Below are 20037 nucleotides of genomic sequence, written 5' to 3'. Positions count from 1 at the left end.
CATTGTGTACATGTTTGTAGATGGATGACAGCAAACACAGGAGAGATTGAAAGATAATTCCACTTGTTGAACTGGAGCTCAAGAATCGTTTCCGCTAATGACGAGTTGACGACAGCATTTTTTAAATAGGTCGTGGTTGCAGTGTTGGAGAATTTGTGCAACACTGAGCCTAAGTTTTCCTGGTTTGCTAATTGGGCATCTAGAGGACGCAAGTGCTCTCGCTTTCACACAGACACACACAGTTAATTGCTTGCGTAAATCATTCCACTCTTGTCACCTGCAACGACTGACGTCACCGCCAACAAACAGGCCTTTATTCAGTGGCGTTACATCACGCTAAAAACATGATTTTGATTTATCTGAATGACAGCACCTATGAAACTAGTGATTAATTACGAGTGATAAAAATCTTTGCACTGCCATTTCTGTCACTCTTAAACAGATGCATTTTAAACACGTATGTTTGTGTGTTAGATGTGTTGTATAACATGAGGAGAGACACATGATATATCATCTTTTTCCTGTGTTTTTTCTTGCTACTTGGTAGACTAATCATTTTAATCATGTATATTTGTTTAGATAATTCATTATATTATATTTATATATCCTTATTATTCTTTTATAGAGACAGAGCGACACGCGTCATGAAAAATAAACAGAACAATGTCTAAAAGCGGATATGTGACAAAGTGTACAGCAAACAAGCTAAACAAAACCCAGACGTTTTTATAAGCTGTTTACCCAAAAAAACGAGCGTTTAAGGACAAAAAAGTGGATTTGAGACAAAGCGCCACATGTTATATTACACTGAGAACTACACCCACTGGAGGGGAACGTAATCAGAGACAGGAAATATAATCTATAAAACTAACATTTGGATATTTGACTTAACAGTGACTAAATGTTTACTGCACACATACGCATGCTGAGTGTCAGGATCCCAACATTGACCCATTCTTCTGCTGAAGCGTCACGTTTTATTGCCTTTATCCACTTTTATCTCCTTAAACTTTCGTTTTTTTGGGTCGACAGCTTATAAAAACGTATTTCTGTGTTTTTTAGCTTGTTTGCTGTACACTTTGTCATATATCAGCTTTTAGACATTGTTCTGTTTTTTGTCCGAAATGACAAGGATGCAGCCTCACGCAATGCATAGTCAATGGAGAGCGTTGGATTGTTCCCCCCCCCCGGTGTGGGCGTGGCCTAAATATGCTCTGTCTCTATATGATACTATCAGTGGGTCATTTCCATTTATGTATGTGTTTATATATATATATATATATACACACAGATCCTGTATATATTGTGTTAGTCCTCCTTTTCCTGCCAAAAACAGCCCTGACCCGTCGAGGCATGGACTCCACTAGACCCCTGAAGGTGTGCTGTGGTATCTGGCACCAAGATGTTAGCAGCAGATCCTTTAAGTCCTGTAAGCTGCGAGGTTGGGCCTCAATGGATCGGACTTGTTTGTTCAGCTCATCCCACAGATGCTCGATTGGATTGAGATCTGGAGAATTTGGAGGCCAAGTCAACGCCTCAAACTCGTTGTTGTGCTCCTCAAACCATTCCTGAAGCATTTGTGCTTTGTGGCGGCGCATTATCTGCTGAAAGAGCCACAGCCACAGGGAAAACCGTCTCCATGAAAGGCTGGACATGGTCTCAACAATGCTTAGGTAGGTGGTGCGTGTCAGAGTAACATCCACATGATGGAGGACCCAAGGTTTCCCAGCAGAACATTGCCCAAAGCTTCACTGCCTCCGCCGCCACGCCTTCTTCCCATAGTGCACCTGGTGCCATGTGTTCCCCAGGTAAGCCACACACACACACCCGGCCATCCACGTGATGTAGAAGAACACGTGATCATCAGACCAGGCCTTCTCCCATTGCTCCGTGGTCCAGTTCTGATGCTCACGTGCCACTGTTGGTGCTTTGGGCGGAGGTCAGGGGTCAGCATGGGCACTGGTCAGCGGCTGTGCCGCCCCATACACAACAAACTGAGATGCTCTGTGTATTCTGACAGCTTTCTATCAGAACCAGCTTTAACTTCTTGAGCAGTTTGAGCTCCAGTAGCTCGTCTGTTTGATCGGACCACACGGGTCAGCCTTCACTCCCCACGGGCATCAATGAGCCTCGGCCGCCCATGACCCTGTGGCCGGTTCTCCACTGGTCCTCCATGACCCTGTGGCCGGTTCTCCACTGGTCCTCCATGACCCTGTGGCCGGTTCTCCACTGGTCCTTCATGACCCTGTGGCCGGTTCTCCACTGGTCCTCCATGACCCTGTCGCCGGTTCTCCACTGGTCCTTCCTTGGAGCACTTTTGATAGAGACTGACCTCTTCAGACCGGGAACAGCCCACAAGAGCTGCAGTTTTGGAGATGCTCTGACCCAGTCGTCGAGCCGTCACAATCTGGCCCTTGTCAAACTCGCTCAAATCCTTACGCTTGCCCATTTTTCCTGCTTCTAACACATCAACTCTGAGGACAAAATGTTCACTTGCTGCCTAATATATCCCACCCACTAACTGGTATAATCAGTGTTATTCACTTGACCTGTCAGTAGTCATAATGTTATGCCGTGTGTGTATATATTTGCATTTGTCACTAAGCATTTGTGTGCATATTGCTTTGGCCAGTTATAGCATGACACTTCACATAGTTTATGAATGTGTAAACGATTGTGTTGAAGCTCTTATTTGGGTACGAGTCACTCGATTATGAAAAGAAATGACCCAAGAAATGTGTCATCTTTGGCAAGTGGCAACATAAAGCACATCAAGCAGTGACACCATTTATCCGGAGATTAAAACAGCATTATGCTTGTCAAAAAACAAAAACACTTTTGACATCTGTAGTCTCACATAAGCTCCGACTGTTTCACATTAGGCAAATGTGCTTTTTTGACAATATTCAGTCCAAGAAAATGGGTTAAGATGGCTTGATTATCAACGTCAGCTTATTTAACATTTTGGAAGGAGTGTGATTGACACCCTATGGTACGTCCGTCTGAAAAATATGCCAGTCTCCGTGAATTCACTGGCATAAGAACTCGACGCTTGATTGAGAGGTGGAAAATAGCCGTTTACAGAATAAAAGCAGGTATTGCATTGAACAATTCATTCTTTGTGTGGTTTAAACGGACACATTCCTGTCTCATGCCCTGCCCTAAAGGAGTTAACGTTTGTCAGGAGAAGCATTTATTACGTGCTCGTGCTGATTATGTATATTTTTATTAATGCCATTACATCAGGTAAAGATGTTGAACAGAAGCAAGGAATGAAAGAATAAAAATAGAGAGTGATAGTTTGGATCATAGCATTACCAGAGATGTTGGCTCGAGCGACTGGAAGACTGGGATCAGGAAATATTCAGCTGCAGATTAGTATCACAGTGTGTGACTCCAAAGTAAACCCTAAAAATGATTAATGGCATTTACGATTATGATGAATGTCAGGTAGGATGCAGGAGAAGCTTAAATTCAAAAACATAAGCCACCGGTTATCACGTTCTTTTATTTCGTGCGGATTGGTGGAAATATCTCCGAAAGCTCCACGTTGTGCTGTTTCATCTATCGCTGAAGCGTCTCCGGTTCCTTTTTAAGCTGTTTTTCTCTCTGGTGCCACTTGACTGCATGACCTTTAGATCTGTACTCTGGAAGTTCGAGATATACACGCAGGATTTAACAATAAAAGAATACAATATTATTTCCTCTAGTCAGGCCAGCAGCTTAAATTTGTACTGCCCTGATAATATTTTTTGAAACCTTTATTATGTGTCTGATAAATTTAAAGGACTAGTTCACCCAAAAAATGAAAATCATTTACTCGCCCACCTCATGTCGTTCCAAACCCGTGAGACTTTCACTCGTCTTCTGAACACAAATCAACATATTTGAATGAAATATCAGAGATTTTGAATATCAGACACTTTGTTGCTTCAAAAAGTTCATAAAGAGATCGTCAAACTAATCCATATAACTTGAGCGGTTTAGTTTGAATTTTATGAAGAGACTCGATCGCTTTAAATGATGGTGAACCAACCCTTTAAATTTTATTTATATAAAAATAGTATTTATATACAGTGCTGCTTGAAAGTTTGTGAACCCCTTGCAGAATCTGTGAAAATGTGAATAATTTTAACACAATAAGAGATTATGCAAAATGCATGTTATTTTTTATTTAGCGCTGTCCTGAATAAGATATTTTACATAAAATATGTTCTCATATAGTCCATGAGACAAAACAGCTGAATTTATACAAATGACCCGTTCAAAAGTTTACACACTCTTGATTCTTAATCCTGTGTGTCGTTCCCTGATGATCCACGGCTGTGTGTGTGTGTGTGTCGTAGGGCTGCACAATATATCAAAATTATCGAAATATCGCAAATGTACATATCGCGATATGCATATCGCAAGGGCACACAATATCTGAATGATTTGAATAGGCTACTTCAACATTGTGAAAAGTGTACGTTTTAGGTCGACGCATAGCAGAGAATACACTGGGCACAAAACTGTTACTTATGTGACTTGCTTGGCGGTGAAGAGTTATTAAATTCAATATCTTGCGGAGAACAACTCCTTGCAGTCTCGTGCTGTCTGCTGTCTGACACACACACCGAAACGTGTGCACAAGCCGTTCTTTTTTTTCGTGTCGTGTTACTCACTCAAACTGTCAAGTTCACACGCATTTATGTCAATGTCTCGAAGATTATTCATGTAAAACATAGTCGGTTATGCTTTAAGCATATCGAATATCGCATTATTGCATTTTTCTTCAATATCGCACAGCCCTCGTTCCCTGATGATCCGTGTGTGTGTGTGTGTGTGTGTGTGTGTGTGTGTGTGTGTGTGTGTGTCTGTCGTTCTCTGATGATCCACGGCTGTGTGTGTGTTTTGTGATGGTTGTTCTTGAGTCTCTTGTTTGTCCTGAGCAGTTAAACTGACCAACGTTCTTCAGAAAAATCCTCAAATTCTTCAGTTTCCAGCATTTTCTGCATATTTGAACCCTTTCCAGCAGTGACTGTGTGATTCTGAGATCTGAAGACGATTGAGGGACTCAAACACAACTATTAAAAAAGCTTCAAACATTCACTGATGCGCCGGAAGGAAACACGACGCATTCAGAGCAGGGGGTGAAAACTTTTGAACAGGATGATTTTTCTTATTTTGTTTAAAAATCATGTTTCATTGATTACTGCCCTTCGGAAGCAACAGAAGATACATACATGTTTCCCAGAAGACAAATGAAATCCAATTTACCTTGATCTTCAAATGCGAAAGTTTTCACCCCCGGCTCTGAATGTGTCGTGTTTCCTTCTGGAGCATCAGCTTTTTTAATAGTATGGAAAAGGCTGGAAACTGAAGAATTTGAGGATTTTTCTGAATAACGTTGGTCAGTTTAACTGCTCAGGACAAACAAGAGACTCAAGAACAACCATCACAAAACACACACACAGCCATGGATCATCAGGGAACGACATATATAAATACACACACACACACACACACACACACACACAGCCGTAGATCATCAGGGAACGACACACAGGATTAAGAATCAAGGGTGTGTAAACTTTTGAACGGGTTATTTTTTATAAATTCAGCTGTTTTGTCTTTTGGACAATAAGAAAACATATTTTATGTAAAATATCTTATTCAGGACCGTGCTAAAAAATAGATTTTGTATGATCCCTCTTGTTTGGTTAAAGTTATTAACATTTTCACAGATTCTGTAAGGGGTTCACAAAAGTTCAAGCTGTATTTTAGTTTAGTTTTTTTGTTTGTTATTGTACTGTATTGTATTTTAATGTTAAGACGATTGACAGTCAGTCTGGGATTGTGAGTTGGATTATTTCAGACAGGTTAGTGGATGGCATGTAATGACAACACACATTCGGGGGGAAAAAATTATATGGTAATGAATTTGGTCTGCAGAAAGACCTACTAGACACCAGACCAGAGTCTATAATTACAGCTATTTATAGCTTGGAAGCATTCATCATCATCTCTCAAAATAAGCAGGTCAAGCTCTCATATTCGATATTGTGGTGTTTTTGTCTTAATCTGAAGCGCATTCTGCACTGCTCAGCTATCCGTTGGTGCATTGTCAGTTTCAACATTGTTTAGTGTAGGCTGCTTGACGTACAGAAAAGCACTCACCTCATTCTTTTGAGCTCCTAAATGACAGCACCTGTCAGCTGCGATGACACATGTGCTGTGTGTGTGTCAGAGAGTTGGTTCAGTCAGAGACCTCTCACATGTGGTAGTTGTTGGTTGCTGTCAGCGCAAGGTTAACCGTCAACTGTCAGGAGCTGAACAGAACCTTGTGTGTGTGTGTGTGTGTGTCTGTGCTGTTCTCAAGCATGTTAAATAGCATGATGAAAAACGTGTGGTCGGATTATGTGGACTGCGAAGCCCAGAGCCGAACACCTTTGGGGTGAATTTGAGTGCCGACTGAGAGCCAGACCCCATCACTCGACGTCATTGTCTGACCTCACTGATGCTCTTCTGTCTGAATGGGGACAAATCTTTCAAAAAAAAATTTTTTGGTTTGTTTTTTCCCCCCATGATTTTTGAAATGAAATGATCTTCAACAAGACACTAGCAGCAAGCTCAGCTCAGGCACTTTTTTGGTTTTATTTAGTTTTTGTTTTAGTAAGTATTTATTAATTTTTGACGGCTTTCTGTGTTTTCGCTGTTATACTGTAGGGGCGAACGAGTACAGTTTCTCCAGATTAAAACACAGGAAAAAAGAAGCAGAAACAAGTGATCTGATATGTAAGTGGATGCATATGAAAAATAATGCGATCATCAACATTAAACATCATATAAACCACAACGGCCTAATGTTACAGAGGGAAATATCGACCCAGGACGTGCTTTAGGGGTGTTGATGGACTCCGTCTGTGTTTTGATCATCGTTCTGAATCAGATCCAGATGTAGTCTTTGACAAAAATGCGATTTTCTCAGATTTTAGCTCAAAATGTTCCTTTTTTTGTTAAACTTAACCACATTCTAAGGGAAATAGAGCTAAATGCACTCTTAAAAAATGCTGAGTTAAAAATAACCCAAGTTGGGTTGAAAATGGACTTGTTTTAACCCAGCAATTGGGTTGTTTTAAGCAAACATTTAACCGAACCGCTGGGTTAAAACAACCCAAATGCTGGGTTAAAACAACCCAATTGCTGGGTTAGTCCATTTTCAACCCAACTTGGGTTATTTTTAACCCAGCATTTTTTAGAGTGTGATGCTTTTATTTAATCTTTTTTTTTTATTTAAAGGTGCCCTGCCACACAAAACCGTTTTTACTTGTATTTTTTGAAATATGTTAGGAAGATCCACATCCACGTGTTTGTGTTATGTTGTGAATGTGAAAATGAACTGCTACCTCCTCTCAGCTCTGAAAAGAAATAAGCGGAGAAATCAGGCCATTTACAAAATCCGACGTGGTGTTGCCTGAGCTCATTACTATTCATGAGCTCGCCCAGTTGAGACCACGCCCACAGAATTTGTCTAGCTCCGTGACAGTTTTCGTAAACAGCAAGGATGGCTGAACGTCAACGGGTTTGTGTGCTATGCATGAATGGAACTTCAACAATGCACATGTTGCCCAAGAACCCAGGGTTGAGGAGTAAATGGCTTCAGTTTATTCTTGGAACAATGCCACAACACTATAATTCGACATTAGTTCTCTGTTCATCACATTTTGAAGAGAGTGACTTCCTCAACTTTGGCGAGTTCAGCTGAGGCTTCGCAAAAAAACGTTAGCCCGTTAGCTGTTAGCCAATCAGAGTCAAGCAGCTTAGCTCGTTGAATATTAATGAGAGTCTTCATGCAGGCTTTCTATACCACGCTAGAATGGCTTAAAACGAGGAAACCATGGCATTTTTTCCCACCCTCAAACATTACCACAAAAGTAATGAATTTCGTGTGGCAGGGCACCTTTAAATAAATTAGAAAATAAAATGGATGCATTTCTAGTTTTAGAGTAATTGTGCATTTTTATTTATTTATTATTTATTACTTTTTTTAAAGTTAAGTTAAATCCAATGAAAAAATAAAATAAAAATCTCTAGTTTGGTGTTAGTGAATTAATTTGTTACATTTATACACTCACCTAAAGGATTATTAGGAACACCTGTTCAATTTCTCATTAATGCAATTATCTAATCAACCAATCACATGGCAGTTGCTTCAATGCATTTAGGGGTGTGGTCCTGGTCAAGACAATCTCCTGAACTCCACACTGAATGTCAGAATGGGAAAGAAAGGTGATTTAAGCAATTTTGAGCGTGGCATGGTTGTTGGTGCCAGACGGGCCGGTCTGAGTATTTCACAATCTGCTCAGTTACTGAGATTTTCACGCGCAACCATTTCTAGGGTTTACATAGAATGGTGTGAAAAGGGAAAAACATCCAGTATGCGGCAGTCCTGTGGGCGAAAATGCCTTGTTGATGCTAGAGGTCAGAGGAGAATGGGCCGACTGATTCAAGCTGATAGAAGAGCAACTTTGACTGAAATAACCACTCGTTACAACCGAGGTATGCAGCAAAGCATTTGTGAAGCCACAACACGCACAACCTTGAGGCGGATGGGCTACAACAGCAGAAGACCCCACCGGGTACCACTCATCTCCACTACAAATAGGAAAAAGAGGCTACAATTTGCACGAGCTCACCGAAATTGGACAGTTGAAGACTGGAAAAATGTTGCCTGGTCTGATGAGTCTCGATTTCTGTTGAGACATTCAGATGGTAGAGTCAGAATTTGGCGTAAACAGAATGAGAACATGGATCCATCATGCCTTGTTACCACTGTGCAGGCTGGTGGTGGTGGTGTAATGGTGTGGGGGATGTTTTCTTGGCACACTTTATGCCCTTAGTGCCAATTAGGCATTGTTTAAATGCCATGGCCTGCCTGAGCAGTGTTTCTGACCATGTCCATCCCTTTATGACCACCATGTCCCCATCCTCTGATGGCTACTTCCAGCAGGATAATGCACCATGTCACAAAGCTCCAATCATTTCAAATTGGTTTCTTGAACATGACAATGAGTTCACTGGACTAAAATGGCCCCCACAGTCACCAGATCTCAACCCAATAGAGCATCTTTGGGATGTGGTGGAACGGGAGCTTCGTGCCCTGGATGTGCATCCCACAAATCTCCATCAACTGCAAGATGCTCTCCTATCAATATGGGCCAACATTTCTAAAGAATGCTTTCAGCACCTTGTTGAATCAATGCCACGTAGAATTAAGGCAGTTCTGAAGGCGAAAGGGGGTCAAACACAGTATTAGTATGTGTTCCTAATAATCCTTTAGGTGAGTGTATAGCGCTTTAGAAGGTGGAATCTCTTCAACCACCACCAATGTGTGGCATCCACCTGCGACGGCGGCCATATTGCGGCAGAACGCCCACCACACACCAGCTTACGGTGGAGAGGAGACAGAGTGATGAAGCCAATCAGTATATGTGGGGATGATTAGGCGGCCATTTTGATGGCAGAAGCCAATGTGCAAATTTGTCCAGGATGCCGGGTTTAAACCCCTACTCTTTTTATTTTTTCGAAGGACATCCTGGGATTTTTAATGACCACAGCTCAATTTAAATCAAGGACCTCGGCCTCATCCGAAGGACTGTGTCCCAGTCACTATACTAGGGCGCTAAGACCCACACAGACCACAGGGTGAGCGCCCCCTGCTGGCCTCACTAACACCTCTACAGAAGCCTAGTTTTCCCAGCAGGTCTCCCATCTAGGTACTGACCAGGCTCGACCCTGTTTCGCTTCAGTGGGAAACCAGTCTTGGGCTACATGGCTGCTGAAAGAGGTCATACTGATGGAGCTGTGGGGCTATACGAGAAAAAATGCGTCTTCTGGAAACGTAATATGTGGTAAAAATAGAGCTTTGTTTGTACAAGGATAGAGACAGTTTAAAGACATCTGTAACAGGCTAAATGATCCCCTAATTATTCGCAGTCATGGTTTCTCCCTCCCTCCCTCGGCTCTCACACACTCAAGCTTGTATTAGCTCTGCGATTGCTACAGACAACTTGCGCCTGGGGCAACCCCAACCGCAAGCCCATAATGATCCAGGCTGTTGCCATGTTTACATGTGTGTTTATGTTTGAGGGAACGAGTGACTGATGAGGTGAGCGTGTCTGGTAGAAGAGCGAGGGAAGTTGGTGTCATCTCAAGCGTAGATTTAATTAGTTGATGAATTCCAATCCTGGCGTTCCGAAGCCGTGAGGACAGGAGTGTAGGAGTAGTATCGATTGGGGGAGGTTGAGCCGAGAGAGAAAGGGTGTTCGCTTGTGCACGAGTCGCCTGGGGCACAGGGACTTTCCCCATGTCAGGCATTAATTCTGCCCCCCCCGACAGCTCCAAGTTGCTGTGGAAACATGTAGAAATTGCTTTCGCAGCACAATTTTCTACAGCTCACTTCAGATAACGCGCTAAATGCGGCCGCACTTGCATAAACAACGAAATCCCTGTAATTTCCACGTCTTTTCTTAGCCTACAAATGCACACAGGGAGCAATTTGGAGTTCACAGGACGCTTTCTTGCATCGACTCGATGGCTACTGCTACTAGAAACAGCTGGAACGGGCAAACTACAGTATCGGTGTTGCTCTAATAGCGCTATTTTGGCATATTAGTGACGTTTGAAATCCGCGTCCCGGCTGTTTGCTTGGAGAGAACAATGGCCAAGATATGAAAATTGCTTGCGGGGTGGCAAGATGCCGTGAAAGCTCTCCGCACAATCAAAAGACATAAATCTACTTGTACCTGACAGAAACATGTCTCTCTCAGTTCTAACTGGTATGATTGAATGTTTTGGCTCACATTTGAGAGCATGTTTGCACAGTCCAAAAAACTTAAAGCTAATTATCCCAGCAACGGTAATGATAGCTATTGGACGGCTGCCAAGCAACACATCTAAACGCCAATCCACTGGCGCATTATAAGGATTATTTTGAGAGTGATGCGAATTTGCGTTGCGATGACACTTAAAACATCGTTTCAGTCTCACGATAATCAGCTGTCAGTGGCTTTTTTGTTTTCATGCTGAGGTGTGGTTACAGATGCGCGCTCAGGTATTTCGGGACTAATTCAGATCATGCCTTCTGCAGAAGGTTCGTCTCGATGGAAAATCGCGTAGGTGCGATTCTGAGAAGTGTGTGCCAAATTTTGAAGAACAGGTTAGATTAGTACGTCTCTCTCTCCCTCTCTTTCTTTTGCTCGCTGTCTGTCTGTCTTTCTTTCTCACCCTATCTTTAACATCTCCGTTTCAGTCAGGGATTCCCCGGCTCGCTCGTGTTTGGGAATTGAGTATGTCTGAACTCGAAGACCTGCTCTCTGAAAAACACGTTGTGTAATAATTCAGTTGCATGATGTAGCACCCCAAACTATTTGCGATATTGAAGTAGTTCACCCCAAAATGTACATGTGCTTACTAACTCTTACACTTGTTCCACATCCCATGACTTTCTTTCATTGTGGAACACACGGCTGTTGTTAATGCAAATACAATTACTAGGATTTCCAATGATTCCAATTAATGTATTAATCTTCTGGAGTTTTGTGAGAAACAGGCCTAAATTAAGAAGTAACAATGACTGATTTGAGTCAAATCTAATCAGTGAATAAATCTTTTGAGGTGGTCAGTTTTGTTCAGATGATAGTTTCAAGTACACCATTTAAAGGCACAATATGTAAGATTTTTTTATTTAAATATCCAAAAACCACTAGAACAATGTTATTTTGTTGACTTGTGTACTTTATCCCAAATGTTTTCAAGAATGTTTAGATCCAGAGAAATAAGTAATTTTAACCAGGACACGGACCGTGCGTCGCCTATCAATGACATCATACCCGCGTTACCCTCCGGTTTTATTTTGTAGAAACCATGGAAACACCAAAGCCGCTTTAATATCTGATGTGTTTTATTAGACAGGAGTAGGGCTGTAATCAACCAAAGAAAATCTTGGTCGACTGAGGTCCTGAAATTTTCGACTAAAATTGACGTTAGGAAAAAAAACGTTAATGAATAAGCTGCGCACTGTGCGCAGTACTTGGTAGCCTTGTTGTCTGCCTAAATTTATTATAAATAAACATAAAAAACTAGTAGGTTTGTATCGTTTTTGACATTTTTATTTTGGACTGAAATGAGTCTGACACACGACAGCGTTGCATCACGTGCACCTGCGCAATATCATAGCCTATGATTTCCGAAAATATAGTACTATGTTGTCAATTAGTGATATCATCACAAGAACTTTTGAGGAATATGCAACATAATTTAGACAATTGTTTTTGTCATATGTATTATAATAACTGACAGACACAATGATTTCAGCCGCTCTGTGCAGCTCGAACTAGGATCAGCTCAGCTTCGCGGCTGAGACACAAATAGACTATTAACTTAAAGCTTTTACTCTGCATGTCAACTTTAATAAAAAAGGAATATTTATTAAACAAGCCAGATCAAGAGCAGAAACTAAATTAAATAAATAATAGGCCTATACAGCAAAGTAGCCTAACCTTACTTCAATCTGTCTCTCTTCGAACAAGGGGGGTGTTCGAAGACAGACTGTTACCTGTGAAACAGGTGCTCTGAAAACACCTGCATTAGCAATTAGTGCTTTCCACCAGATTAATTGAACGCGGCCAAACCGATGAAATGAACACGGCCAAACTGATGAAATGAACGCGGCCAAAAATGAATGCGGCCAAACTGATGAAATGAACGCGGCCAAACCGATGAAATGAACGCGGCCAAACCGATGAAATGAACGCACGGCCAAACTGATGAAATGAACGCGGCCAAACTGATGAAATGAACGCGGCCAAACTGATGAAATGAACGCGGCCAAACTGATGAAATGAACGCGGCCAAACCGATGAAATGAACGCGGCCAAACTGATGAAATGAACGCGGCCAAACTGATGAAATGAACGCGGCCAAACCGATGAAATGAACGCGGCCAAACTGATGAAATGAACGCGGCCAAACTGATGAAATGAACGCGGCCAAACTGATGAAATGAACGCGGCCAAACCGATGAAATGAACGCGGCCAAACTGATGAAATGAACGCGGCCAAACTGATGAAATGAACGCGGCCAAACTGATGAAATGAACGCGGCCAAACTGATGAAATGAACGCGGCCAAACTGATGAAATGAACGCGGCCAAACTGATGAAATGAACGCGGCCAAACTGATGAAATGAACGCGGCCAAACCGATGAAATGAACGCGGCCAAACCGATGAAATGAACGCGGCCAAACTGATGAAATGAACGCGGCCAAACTGATGAAATGAACGCGGCCAAACTGATGAAATGAACGCGGCCAAACCGATGAAATGAACGCGGCCAAACTGATGAAATGAACGCGGCCAAACTGATGAAATGAACGCGGCCAAACCGATGAAATGAACGCGGCCAAACTGATGAAATGAACGCGGCCAAACCGATGAAATGAACGCGGCCAAACTGATGAAATGAGCGCGGCCAAACCGATGAAATGAACGCGGCCAAACTGATGAAATGAACGCGGCCAAACCGATGAAATGAACGCGGCCAAACTGATGAAATGAACGCGGCCAAACTGATGAAATGAACGCGGCCAAACCGATGAAATGAACGCGGCCAAACCGATGAAATGAACGCGGCCAAACTGATGAAATGAACGCGGCCAAACTGATGAAATGAACGCGGCCAAACTGATGAAATGAACGCGGCCAAACTGATGAAATGAACGCGGCCAAACTGATGAAATGAACGCGGCCAAACTGATGAAATGAACGCGGCCAAACTGATGAAATGAACGCGGCCAAACTGATGAAATGAACGCGGCCAAACTGATGAAATGAGCGCGGCCAAACTGATGAAATGAGCGCGGCCAAACTGATGAAATGAACGCGGCCAAACCGATGAAATGAACGCGGCCAAACCGATGAAATGAACGCTGCAAAAAAACGACCAATCAGAATTTTGCTCGAGCCAGAACGTATGGACTAATAATCGACTAATCGACTGGGAGATTACAGTCCTAGACAGGAGAGCAACTGTTTGTATTATTGATGGACAGAAACTGATCATTGTTCTCCAGCTCAACACAGTTAGTCTTATTGTTTAAATCTGGTGTTGTTGATTTACCGCACAGAGTGCCATGTTTTACCGCCTAATCTCATCTCTCACTGCAGTGTGAACAAGTGTCTCATAGCAGCGCCGAGTGAACGCTCAGAGTAGCATTATAACATCACTCTCACACACTCAGATGTGTGTGATATGATAAAGCTGTGTTGCGTTACACACACACATGAGCAGAAGAAGAGGAAGCGCTCGTCTGACAGAATAAAAGCTCCGCTGCTCTCGAGAAATCAAATTAGAGCGTTTTCTCTATAAAACAGAGAAAAATGCAATATTGTCAGATGTTATTGTGTTGTTGTTCTTTTGATTGCTTGCAAGTTGCATGCACCGAATGCAGTTATTCATTAGTGTTGTGCGGTGGTGATTTAAATTTTTTTTTTAATATACAGTATATATCAAATGTAAATTTATGTCCCTGTTACACTTTTCCTGGTTAAATAAACATTACATAAAAAAGAGAGACCAAATACTATTCTATTTTGTATTTTTTCACTAACTAGAATGTTCTGTTTATTAATAAAACCAAGTATAAATGTATTAAAGTCAGTGTTTGTACGCATTTTTAACAATATGTAACAATGTTAACTAGTGTTCACCTTTTCTTTTTAATATATGAACTTATTCTCATCAGTCATCAAGCTTGTACACACTGGTCACAGACACGAAGACTTCATCTCCCCCGAGCTGATCGCTCTCTAAAACCCACAGTCATCATGTCTTCAGCCCATTTCAAGTTTGATTTCGACGTGACATAAAGCGGTGAATTGTTGTTTACTTGCTTTTTAATCAGTCCTGCCATTAACGGCCTCATTGTCTTTGATGGAAACACGCACGAAAACAAGAGGCGGGATTTATCGCACAAACCAATCATAGCCTCCTCTCACGTGACTTTCTCAGTCACCCCCACTAAACCCACCGCAGGCATTAGTGTCTGTGTCAAGTCTCTGAGATCAGAGGAGGCATGAGAGCCGCGGCGTCCCGCTGTAACTCCACCTGCGGGTATCACTGTTGGACAGTCTTACTTTATAAAAAAATTCAAAAGAGTGACTTTTACACTTTTTAATGTCACATTTTGTAATAATTGCGTCGTTTTATTTTTTTAATATGGATTTTTTCTTTCCCTTTTGCCTCCTCGGAGGAAACATCCCTGTTTTTCATATACAACATTTAGTTGTTTAACCCAGTTTACATGAGCTAGAAGACGAACCCTTTGATGCGCTGTGTGTTTTTCACTAACAGCAGAGCATGCAACTCTATGCAAACAAAGACACTTGATATCAACCGTCAAGGACAAGAATGCTTCCCTCAGCTTTTGTGCCGAGTTGCTTGTTTTCGACTTTCCTTAAATGATGTTTATGTTGACTCTGGCAACTTTTTGGCTTATGTTATTGGGTTATGTCATAACGCACTGGATTTCATTGAAACCATTTTGCATTTAAGTCTTATGCATGCTCGCTTTGTGTTTGGCAGATCTCCTTTGACCTGGCCGAGTACACCGCAGACGTTGATGGGGTGGGTACCCTTCGGCTGCTGGATGCTGTGAAGACCTGCGGTTTAACTGACACGGTCCGCTTCTACCAGGCCTCCACCAGTGAGCTCTATGGGAAAGTACAGGAAATTCCCCAGAAAGAGACCACACCATTTTACCCACGATCCCCTTATGGTCAGCACACACACATGCAGTGTCTTTATATTTTATAATGGACACTACCATTCAAAAGTTTGGGGTTTCTTTTAAAGAGATTAATAGTCTTGTTCACTAATGACACACTAAATTGCCGAGTCAAGTCACCTTTATTTATACAGCACTTTATACAATAAAGATCAGCTTGACAGTGATTACAGGAAAAAGATTCAATGATGCAAACAGAGTTCATTTCGGCTGTACAGCAGCTCTAAAAGAAAATACTTCCATTGTTCAGCTGAAGTCAGTCCAGTGTTGATAAACAGGGCTCGACATTGACGCTTGTCCGGGACAAGTGGATTTTTTGAAGGGGCAAGTAAAAAACAATTTTACTTGCCCGACGGACAAGTATCCTGGTTAAAACGTCAAAACAAAAAATAACTAGGGAATCACCAAAGTGCAATAATGATTCTGCATTCAGTTAGTGGAAGTGGAGATCGATAGTGGATAATATAAAACGAACTGACGTTAATAAGGTTGAGCTGTTGAGGCTCACGCCGCCTCTCGAGGAGAAAATCGAAAACAAATGAGCGCCGTTCACACACAGAAACTCAGTTAACATACAGTTAAAATTGTGCAGTTTTTATATTTATAACATATGATACAGTTAAGCAACATTACACTAACAAGAGTGTTGTTTTCCTGAATACCATCACGACTGAAAATGACACTGATTTCATACGCCAGTTCCATAAACAATTTAACATTAAGTCACTTACATTTTAGATGCAATATGGACTGTTTTTGTTCTATTTCAGCAGCGAAAACCGTTCCAAACAAATATCACAGCAGAACCGCATCTCACAGCAACAGTGTGTGTTAGTGAATGATTCAGCGTTTTAATGAATCGGTTGAATCAAAGATTCAATGGCCTATTCGTAAACGACCATAGACAGTAAAGTAAACGACCGCCAAATTCTTGAATGATTCAGCCGTTTCACTGAATCGACTCAATGACTCGCTCATTAAGACGGTCACATGCTGCCACCTACTGGTGGGTTAGTTTCATCTTTCCAACATTTCTTATTTGTATATTCAAAGATATTTAAAATAATCTCATAACATTATTTAATGCAGTTGTAATTTTTCAGTGTAAATGATTTCATTTGATTGGTAACAGCCTATAGTGTCTTATTATAATTTAATTTATTGATCAAATTTAAGAATATAAAAGGAAAGCCGAATCATACCCTATATTTAATAAGATTATGGAAAAATGCCCTTTATAAAAAGGTACAAATATGACAAATATGCATATTTAAATATGTCAAAGCTGATTAAACACTGGTGAGAATTTTGCTTCAGTATAGATTATATTTACCGAAAAAATCCGGACAAGCAAATGTTTTACTCGGACAAGTGAATGACAGATTTACTTGTCCGAAGGACAAGCGTGTGAACAGGCTTAATGTCGAGCCCTGCTAAAGATCATCAATTACTAAATTAGATCATTGTCCAGCTCCAATAGCGCAGTCAAATCAGGGTGTGAATTACAGGATCTGACCCCCCTAAAGAAGGCTTGATCCTCCCCGAAGGACATCAAAATAACATGCTGGGGGGTCAATAAAAGTAGTCTACCCATAATATGAAGCTTTAAGCCAAAGTTATTAGAACACCTGATCTGAAAATATTGATTGACTCCAAAACATGATTTAAATTCATAATGTTCATGAAACATGCAGATGGGTTGCTCTGACCATCAAATATCAGATGAAGTGAGTCGTACTGTTTTTATTCACTTTTAATTTTAATATTTGGTATGTCCACCTTTTTCTGCAAATACAGCAGCAAAGTGTCAATATATTTCCTCTGAGAACCTTCTGCGACTGAAGCCAAAGGCTTTCCTTTAAATGTACAATACACTGTAAAAAAAAATCCCTGTAAAATTTACAGTAAAAAAACTGGCAGCTGTGGTTGCCAGAACTTTACCGTAAAAAATATGGCAGTACCGCTTTAGGTTTTACGGGACCGCACCATATAATTTCAAGGTTTATAATGTAATAATTACGTTTAAGGTTAATTGCGGTTTATTTTACAGTTCGAAACCATATCATTTAAAGGTTTATATTGTAATAATTGTGTACACTATAAAAAAAATTCTGTAAAAAAAGACTTATTTCATTAACTGAAATAATGTTAAATTACCAACCTATTGAAATACTAATATCTGTTATGTACCTTTTGATATATACTGACAACCACCAATAACAGCAGTGATGAGAATCACATGATGAATCAAAGCTCATCACAAGCTTTTAGGAGGACAATACCAATATATAGAAGGTGCTCAGTGTCATTCACACACACACTAAACACCATCATGGTAACACGCATGAAATTTTAAAAATGCAATAAACATTAATTTAACAACATTAGATGTAACATAAAACCCTAATGTACAAAACTGATTAAAAAAACTAAGAAGAAACATAGTTATTTCAACTAAAATACATCAAATGCGAAGTGTCACGCGGGGAATTCTGGCAATGTCAATTTACGGTTCTTCACTGTAAATTACACAATGACTTGTTCTTTTTCACTTCCAAAAATTGTAAAGTTAACGGTATTTTACTGTAAAATTAAATGAAATGTAAGGTTTGATCTAGTACAGTTATTTAACCTTTCTATAAACTTTCTGTTAACCAATTAACTGTTTTAACCGTAGCATTTTTACAGTCTTTTACCGTTAAAATCACGAAATTTTTTTGCAGTTTAGATATGTCCAGTTTATTTCCAACTCGCCCCAAATGTGCTCGATGGGGTTGAGGTCCATCATTTTCAATGTTCCAGCGGATTCCTTCCTTCTTGGAAAATAAATCCAGGCCCAATACGACGACTCCCAGATGCAAAGTGTTCTGATAATTTTGGCCACCACTGTATTGATATGAATATACATTTCTAGCTCTGACTGATTTTAAATCATAATTTTGGCCACCTCTGAAATGGGTCATACGATTTAAATAAAAACCACGCTCATTCAGGGACGAAGAACATAATGTGTTTAAAATGCATATACACAGTTGAATGAACACAATTGCCCTTTTTAATGCTGTTAAACTGAATGAATGAAGCAAACTGTTTGCTGAAAATATCCACAACAACATTGAACTAGGAACTTACAGTTGTGTCAATTGCGCTTGAAAAGTTGCTTTCATTACTATAATTAATTATAGGATTAAAGGGTTAGTTCACCCAAAAATGAAAATTCTGTCATTAATTACTCACCCTCATGTCGTTGGACACCCGTAAGACCTCCGTTCATATTCGGAACACAAATGAAGATATTTTAGTTGAAAGCTGATGGCTGAGAAAGGCTTCACACAGGCCTCCATTGGCATTCAGTACATTGACACTTCCAAGATCCATGAAAGGCACTTAAAACGTCGTTACAAAGTCTATCTCACCACAGTGGCTCTACAATAATCATACAATGCGACGACAATAGTTTTTGTGCGGAAAAAAAAATCAAAATAACACCTTTATCCAACTTGTTCTTGTCTTCCGTGTGCGCCTCCACGACGCATGCGCGAGAATATGACGTAGCGCCGGTGTTCGGGAATCGATGAAATACACACTTAAGCCCCATTTTGAGAACTACGCCGAGACCTAAAGCACGATCAATGTAGAATCCAACAGCTTAGACACGCGCGTCTTCCTCTGCTCGTAAACAAATCGCTTCTGGGTCATATGTCCGAACGCCGGATCTGCGTCATATTCTCGCGCATGCGTCGTGGAGACACACACGGAAGACAAGAACAAGTTGGATAAAGGTGTTATTTTGATTTTTTTTTCCGCACAAAAACTATTGTCGTCGCATTGTATGATTATTGTAGAGCCACTGTGGTGAGATAGACTTTGTAACGATGTTTTAAGTGCCTTTCATGGATCTTGGAAGTGTCAATGTACTGAATGCCAATGGAGGCCTGTGTGAAGCCTTTCTCAGCATCAGCTTTCAACTAAAATATCTTCATTTGTGTTCCGAATATGAACGGAGGTCTTACGGGTGTCCAACGACATGAGGGTGAGTAATTAATGACAGAATTTTCATTTTTGGGTGAACTAACCCTTTAATCGTTTAAAGTGCCCCTATTATGGATTTTCGAAAATTACAATTTTAGTGTATAAATGGCGTTGCTGTAAGTGAATGAAACGCATGTTTTAAATCTGAAATATATAGACATCAATATATATAACACA

General features: G+C 40.8%; 1 protein-coding gene across 2 annotated transcripts in view; it reads left to right on the top strand.

Moving 5' to 3' along the window:
- gmds (GDP-mannose 4,6-dehydratase) overlaps window positions 1-20037 on the top strand; it is a 182590-nt gene that overhangs the window by 31605 nt on the left and 130948 nt on the right. For both annotated transcript variants that reach the window (XM_079830659.1, XM_079830660.1), the window contains one exon: window positions 15627-15819. In XM_079830659.1, coding sequence (XP_079686785.1) covers window positions 15627-15819 — 193 coding nt within the window. The remainder of the gene's footprint in view (window positions 1-15626; window positions 15820-20037) is intronic.

Source organism: Gobio gobio, assembly GCF_949357685.1.
Source record: "Gobio gobio genome assembly, chromosome: 12".
Lineage (NCBI taxonomy): Eukaryota > Metazoa > Chordata > Actinopteri > Cypriniformes > Gobionidae > Gobio > Gobio gobio.
This window is presented reverse-complemented; position numbering and strand designations above follow the sequence as displayed.